This window comes from Simochromis diagramma, unplaced genomic scaffold (genome assembly GCF_900408965.1).
Source record: "Simochromis diagramma unplaced genomic scaffold, fSimDia1.1 OVJJ01000320.1, whole genome shotgun sequence".
In the NCBI taxonomy this organism is placed as follows: domain Eukaryota; kingdom Metazoa; phylum Chordata; class Actinopteri; order Cichliformes; family Cichlidae; genus Simochromis; species Simochromis diagramma.
Window position 1 is genome coordinate 3,613,502 of NW_024386773.1, and position 15,778 is coordinate 3,629,279.

General features: G+C 39.8%; 1 protein-coding gene across 2 annotated transcripts in view; it reads left to right on the plus strand.

The window, feature by feature from the left end:
* The window catches only part of LOC120716398 (protein-glutamine gamma-glutamyltransferase E-like), a 53,149-nt gene extending 40,657 nt beyond the window's left edge, over nt 1-12,492 (plus strand). Inside the window, exons 5-15 of one of the 2 annotated variants that reach the window (XM_040003940.1) lie at nt 19-147; nt 393-570; nt 858-993; nt 5,001-5,110; nt 5,247-5,362; nt 5,477-5,603; nt 9,310-9,455; nt 9,800-9,974; nt 10,128-10,291; nt 11,166-11,299; nt 11,794-12,492. In XM_040003940.1, the coding sequence (XP_039859874.1) occupies nt 19-147; nt 393-570; nt 858-993; nt 5,001-5,110; nt 5,247-5,362; nt 5,477-5,603; nt 9,310-9,455; nt 9,800-9,974; nt 10,128-10,291; nt 11,166-11,299; nt 11,794-11,941 (1,563 nt within the window). In that variant the 3' untranslated portion in view covers nt 11,942-12,492. The remainder of the gene's footprint in view (nt 1-18; nt 148-392; nt 571-857; nt 994-5,000; nt 5,111-5,246; nt 5,363-5,476; nt 5,604-9,309; nt 9,456-9,799; nt 9,975-10,127; nt 10,292-11,165; nt 11,300-11,793) is intronic. The other variant, XM_040003934.1, reaches the window with a different exon arrangement.
* Nucleotides 12,493-15,778: the final 3,286 nt, after the last annotated feature.

A 15,778-nucleotide genomic window follows, 5' to 3' on the forward strand; every position in this document is an offset into this window, starting at 1 on the left:
TGCTCTCTTCCTGCCCAGTTTGAAGAAGACATGGTGAAGATTTGTCTGAAGATCTTGGATGTCAACCCCAAACACCTGGCAAATGCAGCCAATGATGTTTCTGCTCGCTGTAACCCCATCTACGTCAGTCGTGTGGTCAGCGCCATGGTAGGATATTTATGAATATACATCTGTTCTGTACAGATGTATTTTATTTGTAAGAACATTTCTGCAAAAGGGTGATTTAAAGGATTATACTTTAAATATAAAAGGAATCAAGGTAACATGTGGGAAGGAATGGTTTATGGCATTTTGTTAATCAATGTTTTATAGCCATTTTGAGGGAAACCATAGCTCACTTGTATAAATCACAATATAAGAAGGAGAACTTTGTTTTCCTTTTTTGCTTCCAGATCAACAGTAATGATGACTATGGCGTCGTGGAGGGACGGTGGTCAGGTCCATACTCGGGTGGGAATGAACCCACTCACTGGTCTGGCAGCTATCCCATCCTCAAGCGCTGGTATGACATCAACTGCCAATCAGTCAAATATGGACAGTGCTGGGTATTTGCTGGCGTGATGTGTTCAGGTACTTACTAACTCTGCAAGTCCTTACTCACAGTACAACCGCCAATTTTCTAGACCAAAGTACTAATGTAGGATAATACTAGATGTTCTCTGGAAGTTCATAATATTACTGATATGCAGGGGTCTCATCTGTCTTTTCCTTACTTACAACTTTCTATCACTGGGCCAGCTAGTGGCATAGCATTAAGAATAATGATATTGAACAATAAAATCTAATGTACAATTTGACAAATGCTTCATTCACTTCTTTTCTTTTTTTGGCTGTTTTCTTTGTCTTTTGGGATCCAGTAATGCGTCTGTTGGGCATCCCATGCCGTGTGATCACCAACTTCCAGTCAGCTCATGACAATAACAAGAATCTCACCATTGATGTGTACCATGCTGACTATGGAGTGAGAGAGAAAGAGACCAAGGACAGTGTCTGGTAAGACAAGAAAAGCTTATATTTTGAGAAAGCAATTGAAGTACAGATTCTTTCCTCATCTATTACTCTTTTCACCAAACATTCAAACTTTTATTGCCTTCATGTATGTATGTATATATATATATATATATATTAGGGGTGCAACGATACACAAAATTCACGGTTCGGTTCGGTTCGGTACTTTGGTGTCACGGTTCGATATTTTTTCGATACAAAATAAAATGTTCATGCCTTTTTAATTTGTCATTTATTAAAATTATAAATATAGATTTTAACTCAAAAGTACAGTTTTTAAATTTAACCCTAACCCTTGTGCGTGTTTTTTATTTTGACAGCGAATGCGCACCTGCGGACCACTTATGTGCACCCCTGGTTATTTAGCTCATCATATCGCAGCCACAGAAATTATTTTGTCCATGAAACCATAAAGCTGCACTTTCTTTTTGCCTTATAGTCTGATTTGTCATAACTTTTCCGTTTTGCGGTAAGCTTTTCTTTGGCTGTCACTTCTTCACCCTGACCTGTCTTATTTGGCTCAGCAGAACTGAAATATAAATCCTGCTGCTTTTACACACGCACTCACATAAGCTCAGCGATTCTCTGCACGATCAACCTCTCACATGTTTAAGCTTGCTGCGGGAGATTTCAATTGTCATGTTTGCGTAGTAAGCTAACGATTAATAACACAATGTCAGAGGAATTGGTGCGCAAATTATCATCACTCACCAATCAGTACTGTCGCTCTCTATACAAAGTTCACGCGATTGCAAAGTGAAAGCAAAAAACAAGCGCAAATTCAAACGCGATTTCAATATGTCACATATTGACAGTGGCTCACCAATGCCAATGACATAATTACCCAGCTACATTTCCGAAAGAATGCAAAAGCATTGACATATATTTTTCCTTCCTACGATAGGCCGACGGGCAGGGCAAAGATAGATTTTGGTAGCCCGACTGGAAAAATCTCTAGCCCCAGGACGTCGGGCTAGCGATTTTGCGAGCCCTGTATCTGATTGAGGAATCATTCATCTTTGGAAAAGAGAGTTTATTACAGAGAAATGGCTCTTTCCAAAATAAAAGCTATACTATCTGCTTCTTCTGGGCTATATTCTCAGCAGCATATTAAACATATCAGGTCCCCATAAGGAGAATCATGTGCTAACGGCTGTCTAAATGACTCGGGTAAAGTTTGTAGCATGCGTGCTTGTTGTTTTTGTCTTTGCACTAGGATGATGTTGGCGTAAAGGTGCAGTCAAATTCGTTGTGTTCCCACTAGTGCTTTCAGGTTAACCTCGTTAAAATGACCTTAACGCCACAACACGGCAAATCTCCGTTAACGAGCTACCCCTGATAGCCCCGTGCATGGGGCTAGACAGCCAACACGTTAACGCGCTAACTGCGCTAACACGCTAGCTCCCACCCATGTAATTGAGCATTGCGTGGCACATCCAACATACTGTTTTACTTTAGTCCATGAGCGCCTACCTTCAGGGTCATACGTCACATGAAAACCAAAATAATTCCAAACGCCAGATCTGAATGAGGGTGGGGGAGGTTCAATTTGCCATGTTGCAAGGAGAGCTTAACTTCTGTCTCGCTAGCTTGCCCTGCGCTCTTCCTTCTGACTATGCTGTCTGTGTGGAGCGCTCAGTGGATCTGCGCTCGACAGTGCAGCCTAGGCGGAGTAGTCGAACGCAGATTCACTGAGCGCTCCACACAGACAGCATCGTCAGAAGGAAAGTTGATAAAATAAATTACAAATGTTGTATTGTTCGATACATATGCGTACCGAACCGAAAGCACTGTATCGAACGGTTCAATATCGATACGAATATCGTTGCACCCCTAATATATATATATATATATATATATATATATAGACATGAAGGCAAGAAAGTATATTATATATATATATATATATATACTTATCTATCTATATCTCTATATCTATATATTAGGGGTGCAACATACACAAAATTCACAGTTCGATTCGGTTCGATACTTTGGTGTCACGGTTCGATATTTTTTCGATACAAAAAAATGTTCATGCCTTTTTAATTTGTCATTTATTAAAATTATAAATATATATTTTAACTCAAAAGTACAGTTTTTAAATTTAATGTTGCTGAAACAACAAAGTAATAAAATAATAAATCTATCTGATCGAGAAATTACTCATCTTTGGAAAAGAGAGTTTATTAAAGAGAAATGACTCTTTCCAAAATAAAAGCTATACTATACGCTTCTTCTGGGCTATATTCTCAGCAGCATATTAAACATATCAGGTCCCCATAAGGAGAATCATGTGCTAACGGCTGTCTAAATGACTCGGGTAAACTTTGTAGCATGCGTGCTTGTTGTTTTTGTCTGCTTCCACTTGTCTTTGCACTAGGATGATGTCGGTGTAAATGTGCAGTCATATTCGTTGTGTTCCCTCTAGTGCTGTCAGCGTTAATCTGAAATGACGTTAACGCCACAACACAGCAAATCTCCGTTAACGAGCTACCACGGATCGCCCGTGCTTCAGCTGGAAGGCGTCAACACGTTAACGAGCTAACTGCGCTAACGCACTAGTTCCCACCAATGTAATTGAGCATTGCGTGGCACATCCGACATACTGTTTTACTTTAGTCCATGATGCGCTTACCTTCAGGGTCATACTTCACATGAAGACCAAAATAGTTCCAAAGGCCAGATCTGAATGAGGGTGGGGGAGGTTCAATTTGCCATGTTGCAAGGAGAGCTTAGCTTCTGTCTTGCTAGCTTGCCTGCGCTCAGTGGATCTGCGCTCGACAGTGCAGCCTAGACGGAGTAGTCAAACGCAGATCCACTGAGCTCTCAACACAGACAGCAGCGTCAGAAGAAAAGTTGATAAAATAAATTTAAAATTTAGTATTGTTCGATACATATGCGTACTGAACCGAAAGCACTGTATTGAACGGTTCAATATCGATATGAGTATCGTTGCACCCCTAATATATATATATATATATATATATATATATTTTTTTTTTTATTTTTTTTCCCCACTCACCCTGCATGTGAGATTTGTTTGTCCTTTAACCTCGGGTCCTCAGCCAGAGACCTGGCAGTTTGAGGGACCTATGAAGTCTGTGAGTCTTGGCTGGGGAGGGTCTGGCTTTTCATTTAATTTGTACTTTGCACTGCTGATTTACTTGTGGTTCCTGGAATATTTAAAAGTAGAATGGGAGTCCTCAGCTTTCAGGCCCCTGTTCTGTGAAACCAGTTCCTAGTTTGGAACTGGGAGGCAGACACCATCCCTACTTTTAAGATTAGACTTAAACCATTTCTTTTTTTATTAAGCATGTAGTTAGGGAAGGATCAGGTGGCCCTGAATCCTCTCTTAGTTACGCTGCAGTAGGTCTAGGCTATTGCAGGGGCCTCCCATGATATCTGGAGGATGCTGGGAGGAAGATAGATAGTAACATAAAACTGGCTTTTGATTTTTTCCGTTATGGTGGACTAGGCCAAGAGTTAGGCTTTCAAAATGAATTAAAACTCCATCTAAGTCTATGATTAATTTGATTAATAGATTGAAGTAGAAGATTGTTGTCACTCTACCTCCTCATCCTGTGTTTCAAGTATTCTGACAGTGGGATGGAGGGGGTGTGGACTCATTTAAGCTAACATGATATAACCTGTTGTAACCAGGTTTCAGTAAGGCAGAACAAATTAATATGTTGTCAGTTATTAAATCATTTAATAAAAAGGACTTATAAGAGAGAGCCCTAATATTTTATAATTCACATTTAACTGTTTTACTCTTTGGTGCAGCTGAAGATGGTATATTATTCTTTCTTTGTAATTGTCCATGTTTAAATTAATTTGTCAAAATCATCAACCCCCCAGTTTTTGATCAACCACTTTAATTTCCTTATGCTGTCACGTAGTCCAGCTCTGTTGACTGTTCTGGACTTTCTAAATCCAGTGTTGAGTTTCCACTCACTCCAACATCAAAATGTTTTGTCCTGTATCTGTTTAAGGAACTTCCACGTCTGGTTAGAGTGCTGGATGACCCGAACTGACCTGGCAAAGGATGGAAAATATGACGGGTGGCAAGTTGTGGATCCAACACCACAGGAAAAGAGTGACGGTATGAAATTTCTTGTCTAAACTGTTTCTTCCTTTGTTTTATTACTTCAATTTATTGATAGTAAATATAAGATTAATTTCTAAGTATTGCGTTTGAACATTGATTTTTGTCTGAATGAGCTGCTCTACATATGCAGGTGTATACTGCTGCGGTCCAGCCCCAGTCAAAGCCATCTTGGATGGAGAAACTGATCTCAAATATGATGTCCCATTTGTCTTTGCTGAGGTCAATGCTGACTGCATTGACTGGCTGGTTAGTATACATAGCTCGACTCTATGAATACATGAATATCACATTTAGAAGGAAGTCTTTGGCAGAAATGTTTTATGTCTAGTTTTGTGTTCTAAATTGTTTCTTTGTGTTCAGTGTAAAGCTGATGGCACAATGACGAAAATGCTCTCTGACACCAAGTCAATCGGACAGAATATCTCCACCAAGGCTGTTGGCTCCAACACGAGGCTGGACATCACAGACAAGTACAAGTACAAGGAAGGTGAGTTCAGCTGACAAACTCAAAGATTTGAGCTGACCATTTCGTCCATTGCCATCCTGATATTATGAAACTATACACACGTGGACAAAATTGTTGGTACCCTTCAGTCAATGAAAGAAAAACTCACAATGGTCACAGAAAGAACTTTAATCTGACAAAAGAAGTAATAAATAAAAATTCTATATATCTTAACCAATGAAAGTCAGACATTGCTTTTCAAGTATGCTTCAACTGAATTATTTAAAAAAAAAAAATGCATGAAACAGGCCTGGACACAAAAATGATAGTACCCACAGCTTAATATTTTGTTGCACAACCTTTTGAGGCAATCACTGCAATCAAACGATTCCTGTAACTGTCAATGAGACTTCTGCACCTCTCAGCAGGTATTTTGGCCCACTCCTCATGACCAAACTGCTCCAGTTGTTTCCGGTTTGAAGGGCGCCTTTTCCAGACTGCATGTTTCAGCTCCTTTCAAAGGTGCTCAATAGGATTGAGGTCAGGGCTCATAGAAGGCCACTTTAAAATAGTCCAAAGCTTTCCCCTTAGCCATTCTTGAGTGTTTTTGGTCATTGTCCTGTTGTAAGACCAATGACCTGCGAGCTTTCTGACACTGGCCAGCACATTTCTCTCTAGAATCCCTTGATTGTCAAGGTTGCAGGGGAAAAAGAGGACCCAAAATGCAGAGCTCAGGTTAGCAGGGTGAAAGGTGCGTTTATTTACAGTGTCCAAGAGGTGTCACAAACAATTAAAGGTGCTATCCAAAAAGGTGTTTCAGTTAAATCCCCAAGTGCTCCTTCGTCTGTGCAACCCCGAGCGTGAGTTGTGTTTCCTGGTCCTCCTCTCCGAGCCAAACTCCTAGGTGAAGGCAAAGCAAAACACAGAATTAGCAGAGCTCTTTAACCGACTATCAACTTCCCTTAAGTAACGAGTGCTACCAGCTTGGAATAATAATCCAACGTCGACTGTTGCCGCGCATCATCCTTATATACCGCAGCTCTAAGATGGAGGCTGATTAGAAGCAGCTGGCAGAGCAATCGAGTGCTGGTGAGGCCACAGCCGAGCGGCGGAGCTTCCGGGTGGAAGGCTGTCTGAGCCACGCCCTCCCCGGAAGCGCAAACTTCCGTAAACAAAAGCCCGCGGCTGGGAGAGGAGAGACCGAGAGAAAATACACACAAAAATCCAGATCGCCCGGAGAGGACCGTACGACCGTGACATTGATAGTCTTGAGATTTCATTGTACCCTGCACAGATTCGAGACACCCTGTGCCAGATGCAGCAAAGCGGTCCCAGAACATAACCAAGCCTCCCCCATGTTTCAAAGTTGGGACAGTGTTCTTTTCTTGATATGCTTCCTTTTTCCGTCTGTGAACATAGAGCTGATGTGCCTTGGCAAAAAGTTCAATTTTTGTCTCCTCTGTCCACAGGACATTCTCCTAGAAGCTTTGTGGCCTGTCAACATGTAGTTTGGCATATTCCAGTCTGGCTTTTTTATGATTTGTTTTCAACCATGGTGTCCTCCTTGGTCGTCTCCCATGTAGCCTACTTCGGCTCAAACAACAACAGATGGTGCGATCTGACACTGATGTTCTTTGAGAATGAATCTTAGCTTGGATCTCTTTAGAAGTCTTTCTGGGCTTTTGTTACCATGCGGATTATCCATCTCTTTGATTTGTCATCAATTTTCCTCCTGTGGCCACATCCAGGGAGGTTGGCTACAGTCCCATGGATCTTAAATTTCTGAATGGCATGTGCAACTGTAGTCACAGGAATATCTAGTGATGTGACGTTCTGTATCGAGGCTTTGAAGCTTGTGTCGAGTAATTGAGGGAGCGTTTCCGCGATGCGCGTATCGAAGCTTGCTTCATTTATGGGAGGAGCTGAAAATGATGACGTCCGAAGCCTCGCTGCCCGGCTGTACCACGTGACTGGTTCATGAAGCAGTTCGAACTTTGCCGCGAGCTATGACAGCGATATAAACCCCTCAGACTCCATTCAAAATGTGGGTGTTTGATGGAGAGTTGCGGTTAGTGAGAGTTTGGAGACAGTTTGGAGAGAGTTTGGAGGTTTATGAGAGTGAGGAGAGAAAGTCAGGAGAGAATGGAGCCAGCTAAGAAGAGGAGGATGTCCTCCCTTGTGTGGGAACATTTTGATCCTCCCAACAAGGTATGTAAATTTCTACAGAAGATGTATTTTCATAATACTGATGGTGCAATACAATTTATGTTAAGCTGTCTTTACTTTTGTACAATGTGAAGTGTTTGCTATGTGCCAGGGAGCTGGGATATAACAACAACACCTCATCCATGCTTAGGCACTACAGAGCTTTGCATGAGAATAAGGGGAACACCGATTGTGTAGCAAGACCAGGTGAGCCATCAAATGCCATGATAATATAACATGCAGTAATGTTACTAAATGATATAACAATATTATACAACTGTAATAAGTTACATGTGTGATATTTATATTTGTGCTTTGTCTTTATTGTCTTTCCTCAGGAGAACAATCTCAAATAGATGAAGACCTGGTTAGCATGGTGATTGAGGACTCCCAGCCATTTAGCATTGTGGAGGACAAAGGATTTAAAAGATTTGTTAAATCATTAAATCCTAGCTATGTTCTCCCCACTAAAAGGTCATAAAAGCAGTGGAAATTTAGTTTTTACAGAATAAAATGTGAACAGGCAGGACTGAGGCCTCAGTCTGTAGCTGTCCATACCTCAATGTTACAAAAGCACAACTACTGTCCACACCCCAACCACACCTCACCTCACAGTAAATGATCATTTTCCATACTGCCAGTATAAATATACACAGTATACTGCCATCACTACAATATACATGTTTTACACACTCCTTTTGTTGTTGACATTTACAGGCTTTGTGCAAAAGGCCACACTCTTCAAATTCATGCCAACTAATATTTTTACGTCCAGTAGGTGTCCTACTAAAGCAAATGAAGCTTCAAGAAGCTTTGCACTGGGGTGAACCAATTGGATGAAAACCTTCAGTGCTTCATGAAGCTTCATCTGCCCATCACTAGGAATATCTAGCTGCTTGGAGATGGTCTTATAGCCTTTACCTTTAACATTATTTTCTTTCTAATCTCCTGAGACAACTCTTTCCTTTGCTTCCTCTGGTCCATGTTGAGTGTGGTACACACCATGTCACCAAACAACACAGTGACTACCTGGAGTCCTATATATAGGCCCACTGACTGATTACAAGATTGTAGATACCTGTGATGCTGATTAGTGAACACACTTTGGATTAACATACATGTCCCTTTGGTCACATTATTTTCATTCTTTTCTAGGGGTACCATCATTTTTGTCCAGGCCTGTTTCATGCATTTATTTTTTAAATAATTCAGTTGAAGCATGGTTAAAAAGCAATGTCTGACTTTCATTGGTTAATATTTATAGAATTTTTATTTATTATTACTTTTGTCAGATTAAAGTTATTTCTGTGAATTATTTCATAATTTATGTCACATTTTGTGTTATTGGGAATTTCAAAATTCAAGTATATAAACCTAATGGAGTAATAGGAATTTGCAAAATATATTGCAGATGAAGATGTAATAAACTTCATCAATAATGAGAAGGTTCAAAAACACATTTCATTATGGTCTGAACATTTGATATTATTTGATAAAATTAATTTGTGACTCTTGAACTCAACAACATTTTCAATCCCCACAGGCACTGAGAAGGAGAGAACCGTATTTAAATATGCCCTCTCCAGAAATAAGGAGACAATGGGCAATGAAGGGGCCACAAACAGTACCAACGGAACATCTCCTGGGGGCATCGTTCCACAGCCAAAAATATACATCCAATTTAAAGAGGTACCTCACAGAGTTCCTGTTGTATCTCTTTATTTTTCTATTTAAGTGAATCTTAAATATATTTTAGTACTTCCTATTATCTTGGTGTGTGGATTTTCTGAAATATTATTATTACAAATGTAACAAAAAGTTACCTCTGTTGCCTTTTTAAATTAATTTTAATAAGTTAACCAAAACAGTTAATGAATAAAAGCTCATCCAATCCACCAGACCCCATAAAACCATAAAAAGGACTGAAAAAAGCACTGTCAATGTGAAATGTGTTATCTCTTATAATGGAATAATGCATAATAAACCTGGTGCACAGGGAATTGTACCTTATTCCTCTATTTGTGGTGCTGCAGGTATCCAAGCCAAAGGACGGTCAGGACGTGAGTCTGAAGCTGGTGCTGAACAGTGAAAGCCGCACTGCCAGGCCTGTGTCCATCAATATCAGCGTCCAGGCCATGAGATACAATGGCTCACCGGTTGAAAACATCCAGAGTGAGGTAAAGGAAGAGACACTGCTGCCTGGGAAAGGTGAGTCAATTGGCTAGGACTTTATCTGAACTTTGTTCAGTGTTTTTTGTGGGGTGGGGTTTATTCTTAGATTAGAGATACCTCAAAGACAGATTGAGAGGTCAGGTCATATGACCTGCAACAACTATAATTCTCTCCCTCTGTCTGCTCCAGATCTGTCCATCCCTATCTTGGTCCCCTTCCTGGTGTACCATAAGCACATGGTGGACTCTGACAGCATGAAGATTTCAGCTATGGTCACAGATAAGCTGGAGCCGAAAAATGTCTACCTAGCAGTGAATGATGTCATTCTGTTGGATCCTCCAATCTCCATCACAGTGAGTAAAAAACTACCATCTCTCTCACTCCGTAATCATTCTGTAGCTTTGTTCGAAGAACAACTGACACATTAGCTCACAGCTGTTGTTATCTCCTGCTGTACTCGTTTTAATGATAAATATCATTATGTGAAATGAAATATAAAATTCTGGCTCTCTGCCCTGTCTTCAATGATAAGAAAAAATTGGGAGCCTGACCTTACAGGCCCAATCCTACCAGCATACCTGTTAACGGCAGCTCCCCGCCTAGAGAGAGAAGCTAGAGCCTCTCTCCAGCCTCTTTCTTTTTGTGGGCATAGCAGTACATTGAGCAAATAATAACTAAATGTAATAATTACAATCAGCATGTTGTTTACTATCAGTGCCATTATAAGAAGCAGGAATTATTTTGACAGAATCACCATCTTTTGGTATGTTAGAAAGCTAAAGGCTTGCTAAATTAGCACAAAACAAAAAACAAAAAGCACCATCGCTGCCAGTTGACATGTCTTGTATTTAAAAGTAATTGGTCATGGAGCTGGTACAGTTAAACTGAAACTGATTGCTACATGAGGAGTTAGGTCACATTATTACAGTTGGCAGTCTTTAATGTATACCAAATTTCATATATGTCCTTCGGGATGGAACACTTGAGTGTGCCCAAACCTTTGATATCATGCGCGATGGTCATAGAGAGTGAGTGTTTTTCTTTGTGCATGACTGTGTATAAAACATGCACCTCCTGTATCTGTGGTGTTGTATGATGTGGGCTGTCATATTTATAGCAGAAGTTGCATAAACTGAAAGTGACATACGTGTTGTGGTTTCTAATTTTTGGTTGAGAAAAATATTGCATATGCAAAAGTTTTTGAACTGTAAAATCTTTGTCTTTTAGACTCCCAGTCTGGCAAGCGTGAACCAAAGCACAACTGCTGAAGTGGTTTTCATGAACCCAGTCAACAAGACACTGACAGATTGCACTCTGACTATTTCTGGAAGTGGTCTCGTGGACGGAGAGCAAAATTGCATGTAAGTGTGTGTGCATAATTTAAACTTATCTGGATTCTAAATGCTTGTGTACAGTTTTACACAACAAGTGTTGTGTGCACCAGTTTTTCCTCCATGTAGCAATGGCATTATTTCCGTCTTCACACCACCTCAAATGACATAGGCTCACTAGAAGCTGATCACACCTGGGTGTGGGTCCCTAACGTCTCGGGGCTCAGCTGGGGTCTTTCCCCTTTATCTAGCCACTGACTAGAGTGCGCAGCAGTCCCTGAGATTTTCGTAATGGTGTGTCATAGGGTTTGGCCACACATTTCCAGCTGTTTAAGGAGTAAAACAGTGGATGTGCCATTGAAATCAGGACAGCAAAATTCCAGTGGAGAAACTTCTGCTCACCTCCTTGGCCCATCTTGCAGCTTCCTCCTGTCGTCGCAGTTCTAGGAACACAAGCTTTTACCAATCCGGTCTCACAAATTAAACATTAACCATGTTCTGTATTACTCTTATGTTTCCCACAGACTTCCAGATCTGAAACCAAGCCACAGGTTTCGTGTTACGTTTTTCTTACTTCCCAAGAAGACTGGCAAGAAGACCGTCCTGGCTGACTTTGACTGCTCCTCCTTCAGAGACCTCAAGTGCACCTGTACTGTCAATGTCCAACCATAATTCCTCAGAATCACAGGGTAGAAACTGTGTAATTTTAGTCAGTAAATTAAAAAAAAAAAAAGCTTGATGCAGACATTTTATTTTTACACAATTCTTTATATTAAAAAAAACTTTACCAGCATTAAAAATAAACAACCTTCAAGGGATACAAGATCATGTAGTTATATTCATCATATTCTTTGTGTTTTTCCTTACTTTGAGCTTCAGAAGATCCTTTTTGAGACTGGCTCCAAAAGTGAGTCCATCTTAACAGACTTCTGTGTTAAAATGCCCAACTAGACAGTATGGTAGAAAACAATTTTAAAAATCAAATAGACTGTACAGATTTCCTCATAACAACTTGTACAGTTGTTATGATTTCTTTTTTCCCCCCCTAGTGTATTTGGCTACCGCTGAGGCTTAAACATTGGGATATGGTTCTTTTGATTGATAGGTGTGCTAGGGCCATCTATTTAGTTATGTCTGTAAGTGTATATTGAAAATCATTTGGTAAAGGGTCAGTAAGTGATTGCATAATTTTGCCAAATAAACTGTCAAAAATGTAAAACCTTGTGGATGTTTGGGTCATTTTTTGTGTACTTTAGAAGTGTCACAGTCTGGTGGAGGCAGACTGTAGGAATTTGTAAAGAGGACCCAAAATGCAGACACAAAAGGAACGTGGAACCAAAACTTGGGTATTAACAAAAAGCGAGCCGTTTAATGAGGCTGGTAAGAAAGGTACAAACAAAGGGCAAGGCTAACTGAAGCAAAACTAACATTAACCTAAACTGGGAGAACTAAACAAACAAGAACAACCTGGACATGAAACATGACGTGAACAACAGACAACCTGACAAAGGACAAACAGAAACACACAGACTAAATACACACAAGGGTGATTAGGGGAAGTGGAAACACATGGGGAAACAGCTGACACTAACGAGACAAAGGAAGCAAAGCTTCCTGACGTAGGACATGGACCTTCAAAATAAAAGAGGAAACGTGAGACGCAGACATGACAATACAAACTTGACAGGGGTAGAAGACACAAGAGGAATCTAATAAACAAATGAACTTAGATAACCTAATGAACTTAAACACAAACCATAAACATCAAAAATAAACTAAAACTCAAACTGCTGGGTCAAACGACCCAGATTCGTAACAAGAAGTCCATCACACCAACACAACTCATTTTTTTCTTTGCTGTTTGTTTGTAATCATTCATGCTCAGTATCATTCAATTTACAGTCTCCTTGTGCTAATAATGTTTCTTATTATTATATAGGGCGACCGTGGTTCAGGGGGTTGGGAAGCGTATCTGTAACCGGAAGGTCACCGGTTCAATCCCCGGGCTCTCTGTCCTGGTCGTTGTGTCCTTGGGCAAGACACTTTACCCTACCACCTACTGGCGTTGGCCAGAGGGGCCGATGGCGCAATATGGCAGCCTCGCTTCTGTCAGTCTGCCCCAGGGCAGCTGTGGCTACAACCGTAGCTTGCCTCCACCAGTGTGTGAATGTGAGAGTGAATGAATAATGGCATTGTAAATCGCTTTGGGTGCCTTAAAAAGCGCTATATAAATCCATTATTATTATTTGTTGTTTGGGACACAAGAGAACAGGTGTGTCATAAAAAGAATTATGATACAGTATAACGTGTCTGTTTGCATCACTCTACATTTACTTTTGTTCAGTCATAAGTAAAGAGCATTTTATTTATTATCATTTGGTTATTGTTACCACCATTACTTAAATTGTTTGCATAGTTACACCATTGTTAGTCACATATCTGCACCACGAACTTGTACAGAAAGTACAGCACTGATGTTTTATATAAATGTCACATTTTGTATTATATGTCATCACTACTACCACATACACTGAAATAAAAGCTGACACCACTGCACATTGTAAGCTGTTACCGGGACATCAGATACAAATTCTGCACTGGTGTTGTCATCATCCCTCAGTGGCCTAAAGGAGACATTAGACCGCGGTGTTACTCAGACCATACAGTGTGTTTCAGAGTCAGATTTGTGAAGAAAAACAACTGACAATATATTTGTTCAGGAAATGCAAAGATTTGCTTTTAAAAGAATGTACAGCTGGAATATGAAAAGTCAAAATGGACAAAGTTTTAATACAAAAAAAGTTGAAAAACATACAGAAGGAATAAGCTTACAATGCCACTATTTACTGGGAAAAATCCAAAGTATGTTCTTTATCTAATTATTTTTAAGAAATTCTGACATTTCATAATGTCTAAAGTAGTGGTTGGCTAATTGTCTGACCTTCCACCAGATAACAATTAACAGGGCTTTAATTAAAAAAAACAACAACAACAATTTAAAAGCCCATTATAAAATGGAGTGGGTGGAAACAAGTGTGAGGTGTGTTTTGTGACAGAAGGATATCATCAATAGGGAAAATGAAGGTTGCTATGATGTATGGTTTCAAGACAGTGGCCCAAACAAAAAGACAGGAGGCCGAGGTGGAGGTGGCAGAGCTGAAAATGTTAAGGTTTTCACTGGGAGTGACCAGAATGACGTTTCTGTGTCTGTGGGGTCATCTTGTCTAATTTCACAGGATAAAATTGTGATTTAATTTGATAGTTTAAAACTAATAAATAAATAAAAACATATGTGCAGAAACAATCATTTTTACTTGATGCAGTCAAAATTGATTGTGTCTCCATTTGTGAATTGATTTGAAATAAACCTTATTTTTTTCCAGCATTATAACTTCAGGTTGCGGCGTTTTTCACCTTCTGTTCTCTCCGTGTCTCAGGCCTGCCTCTGTGCCGACACGTGAGATGCACCACATTGTGGAGGATGTCATAAAAATGGGTGGAGATCACAGTCAAAGGTTAGAGCTTTATTCACAATGTGCTTATAAATACTACCAGAAAAAGCTGCTGGCGTCTCTGCTTGCCCATTTCCATCTTTGGTTATCGGAGACTGACATGCCTGTAAAACAGAGATAGCTGCAGCAAAAAAACAATTAGAGCTCTCGACTGTGTACTCGACTCCCCCTGGCTTCTGCTCCGCGGCTGCTGAGTGAGCCCTCATCCAGCATGTCCAAATTAACACTGTCGGATTTGATTTCAACACTATTAAAGTGTCTATATGGGTCCACACCAGAGAGTGTTAATTTAACTCTTTTTGGAGAGTTGGTACGTTAACTCTGATTTAGTGTTAAACACCAAATCTGTCTGGAGTTGATAATTTAATACTTGGTGTTAAGAGTTTATATATTAACTCTCAAAGAGTATTTTAGTTTAACTATGTAAGAGTTATCTTCTAATTCATTCTAAAAAGCGGGAATTTTACTGTTCTGAACTTATAGAAATTTATTTTGGAAATAAACATTTACTAAAAAGACGCAATGGTTTTTGAAAAACATTTATTCTGAACTGTGCACCACAATTTCAAAACATTTTCTGAAAGATGCAACAGTATACATGTTCTCACTTTCATTAGAATTTTGTTTATCAAAAGGTCTGACATGGTAAATGCAAATAACAGCATTCTCATCACTTATTTCTTCAATACAATATGCATGTCCTTCATTCATCCCTTTGTGGAACTTCAATGCACTTCTGCTCTCCCCCATATTCTATCTTCACAAGCATATCCTGTGCGGAGATTGAATAAAAATTAGTTGACACTAATTAATGGCACAAATAATCCAGTAAACAATTGCAGCACAGTAAAAAAAAAAAAAAGGAATCCTCTTTGAGCCATTACTTGTGTAAAGTATTTTCCCAAAAGACAAGGACACAGGCAACAGGTAATACTGAACTAAATGTAAAACCTCAACCTTTTTAATTTTTACCTAAACCGTGTGCACAAAACTCTGG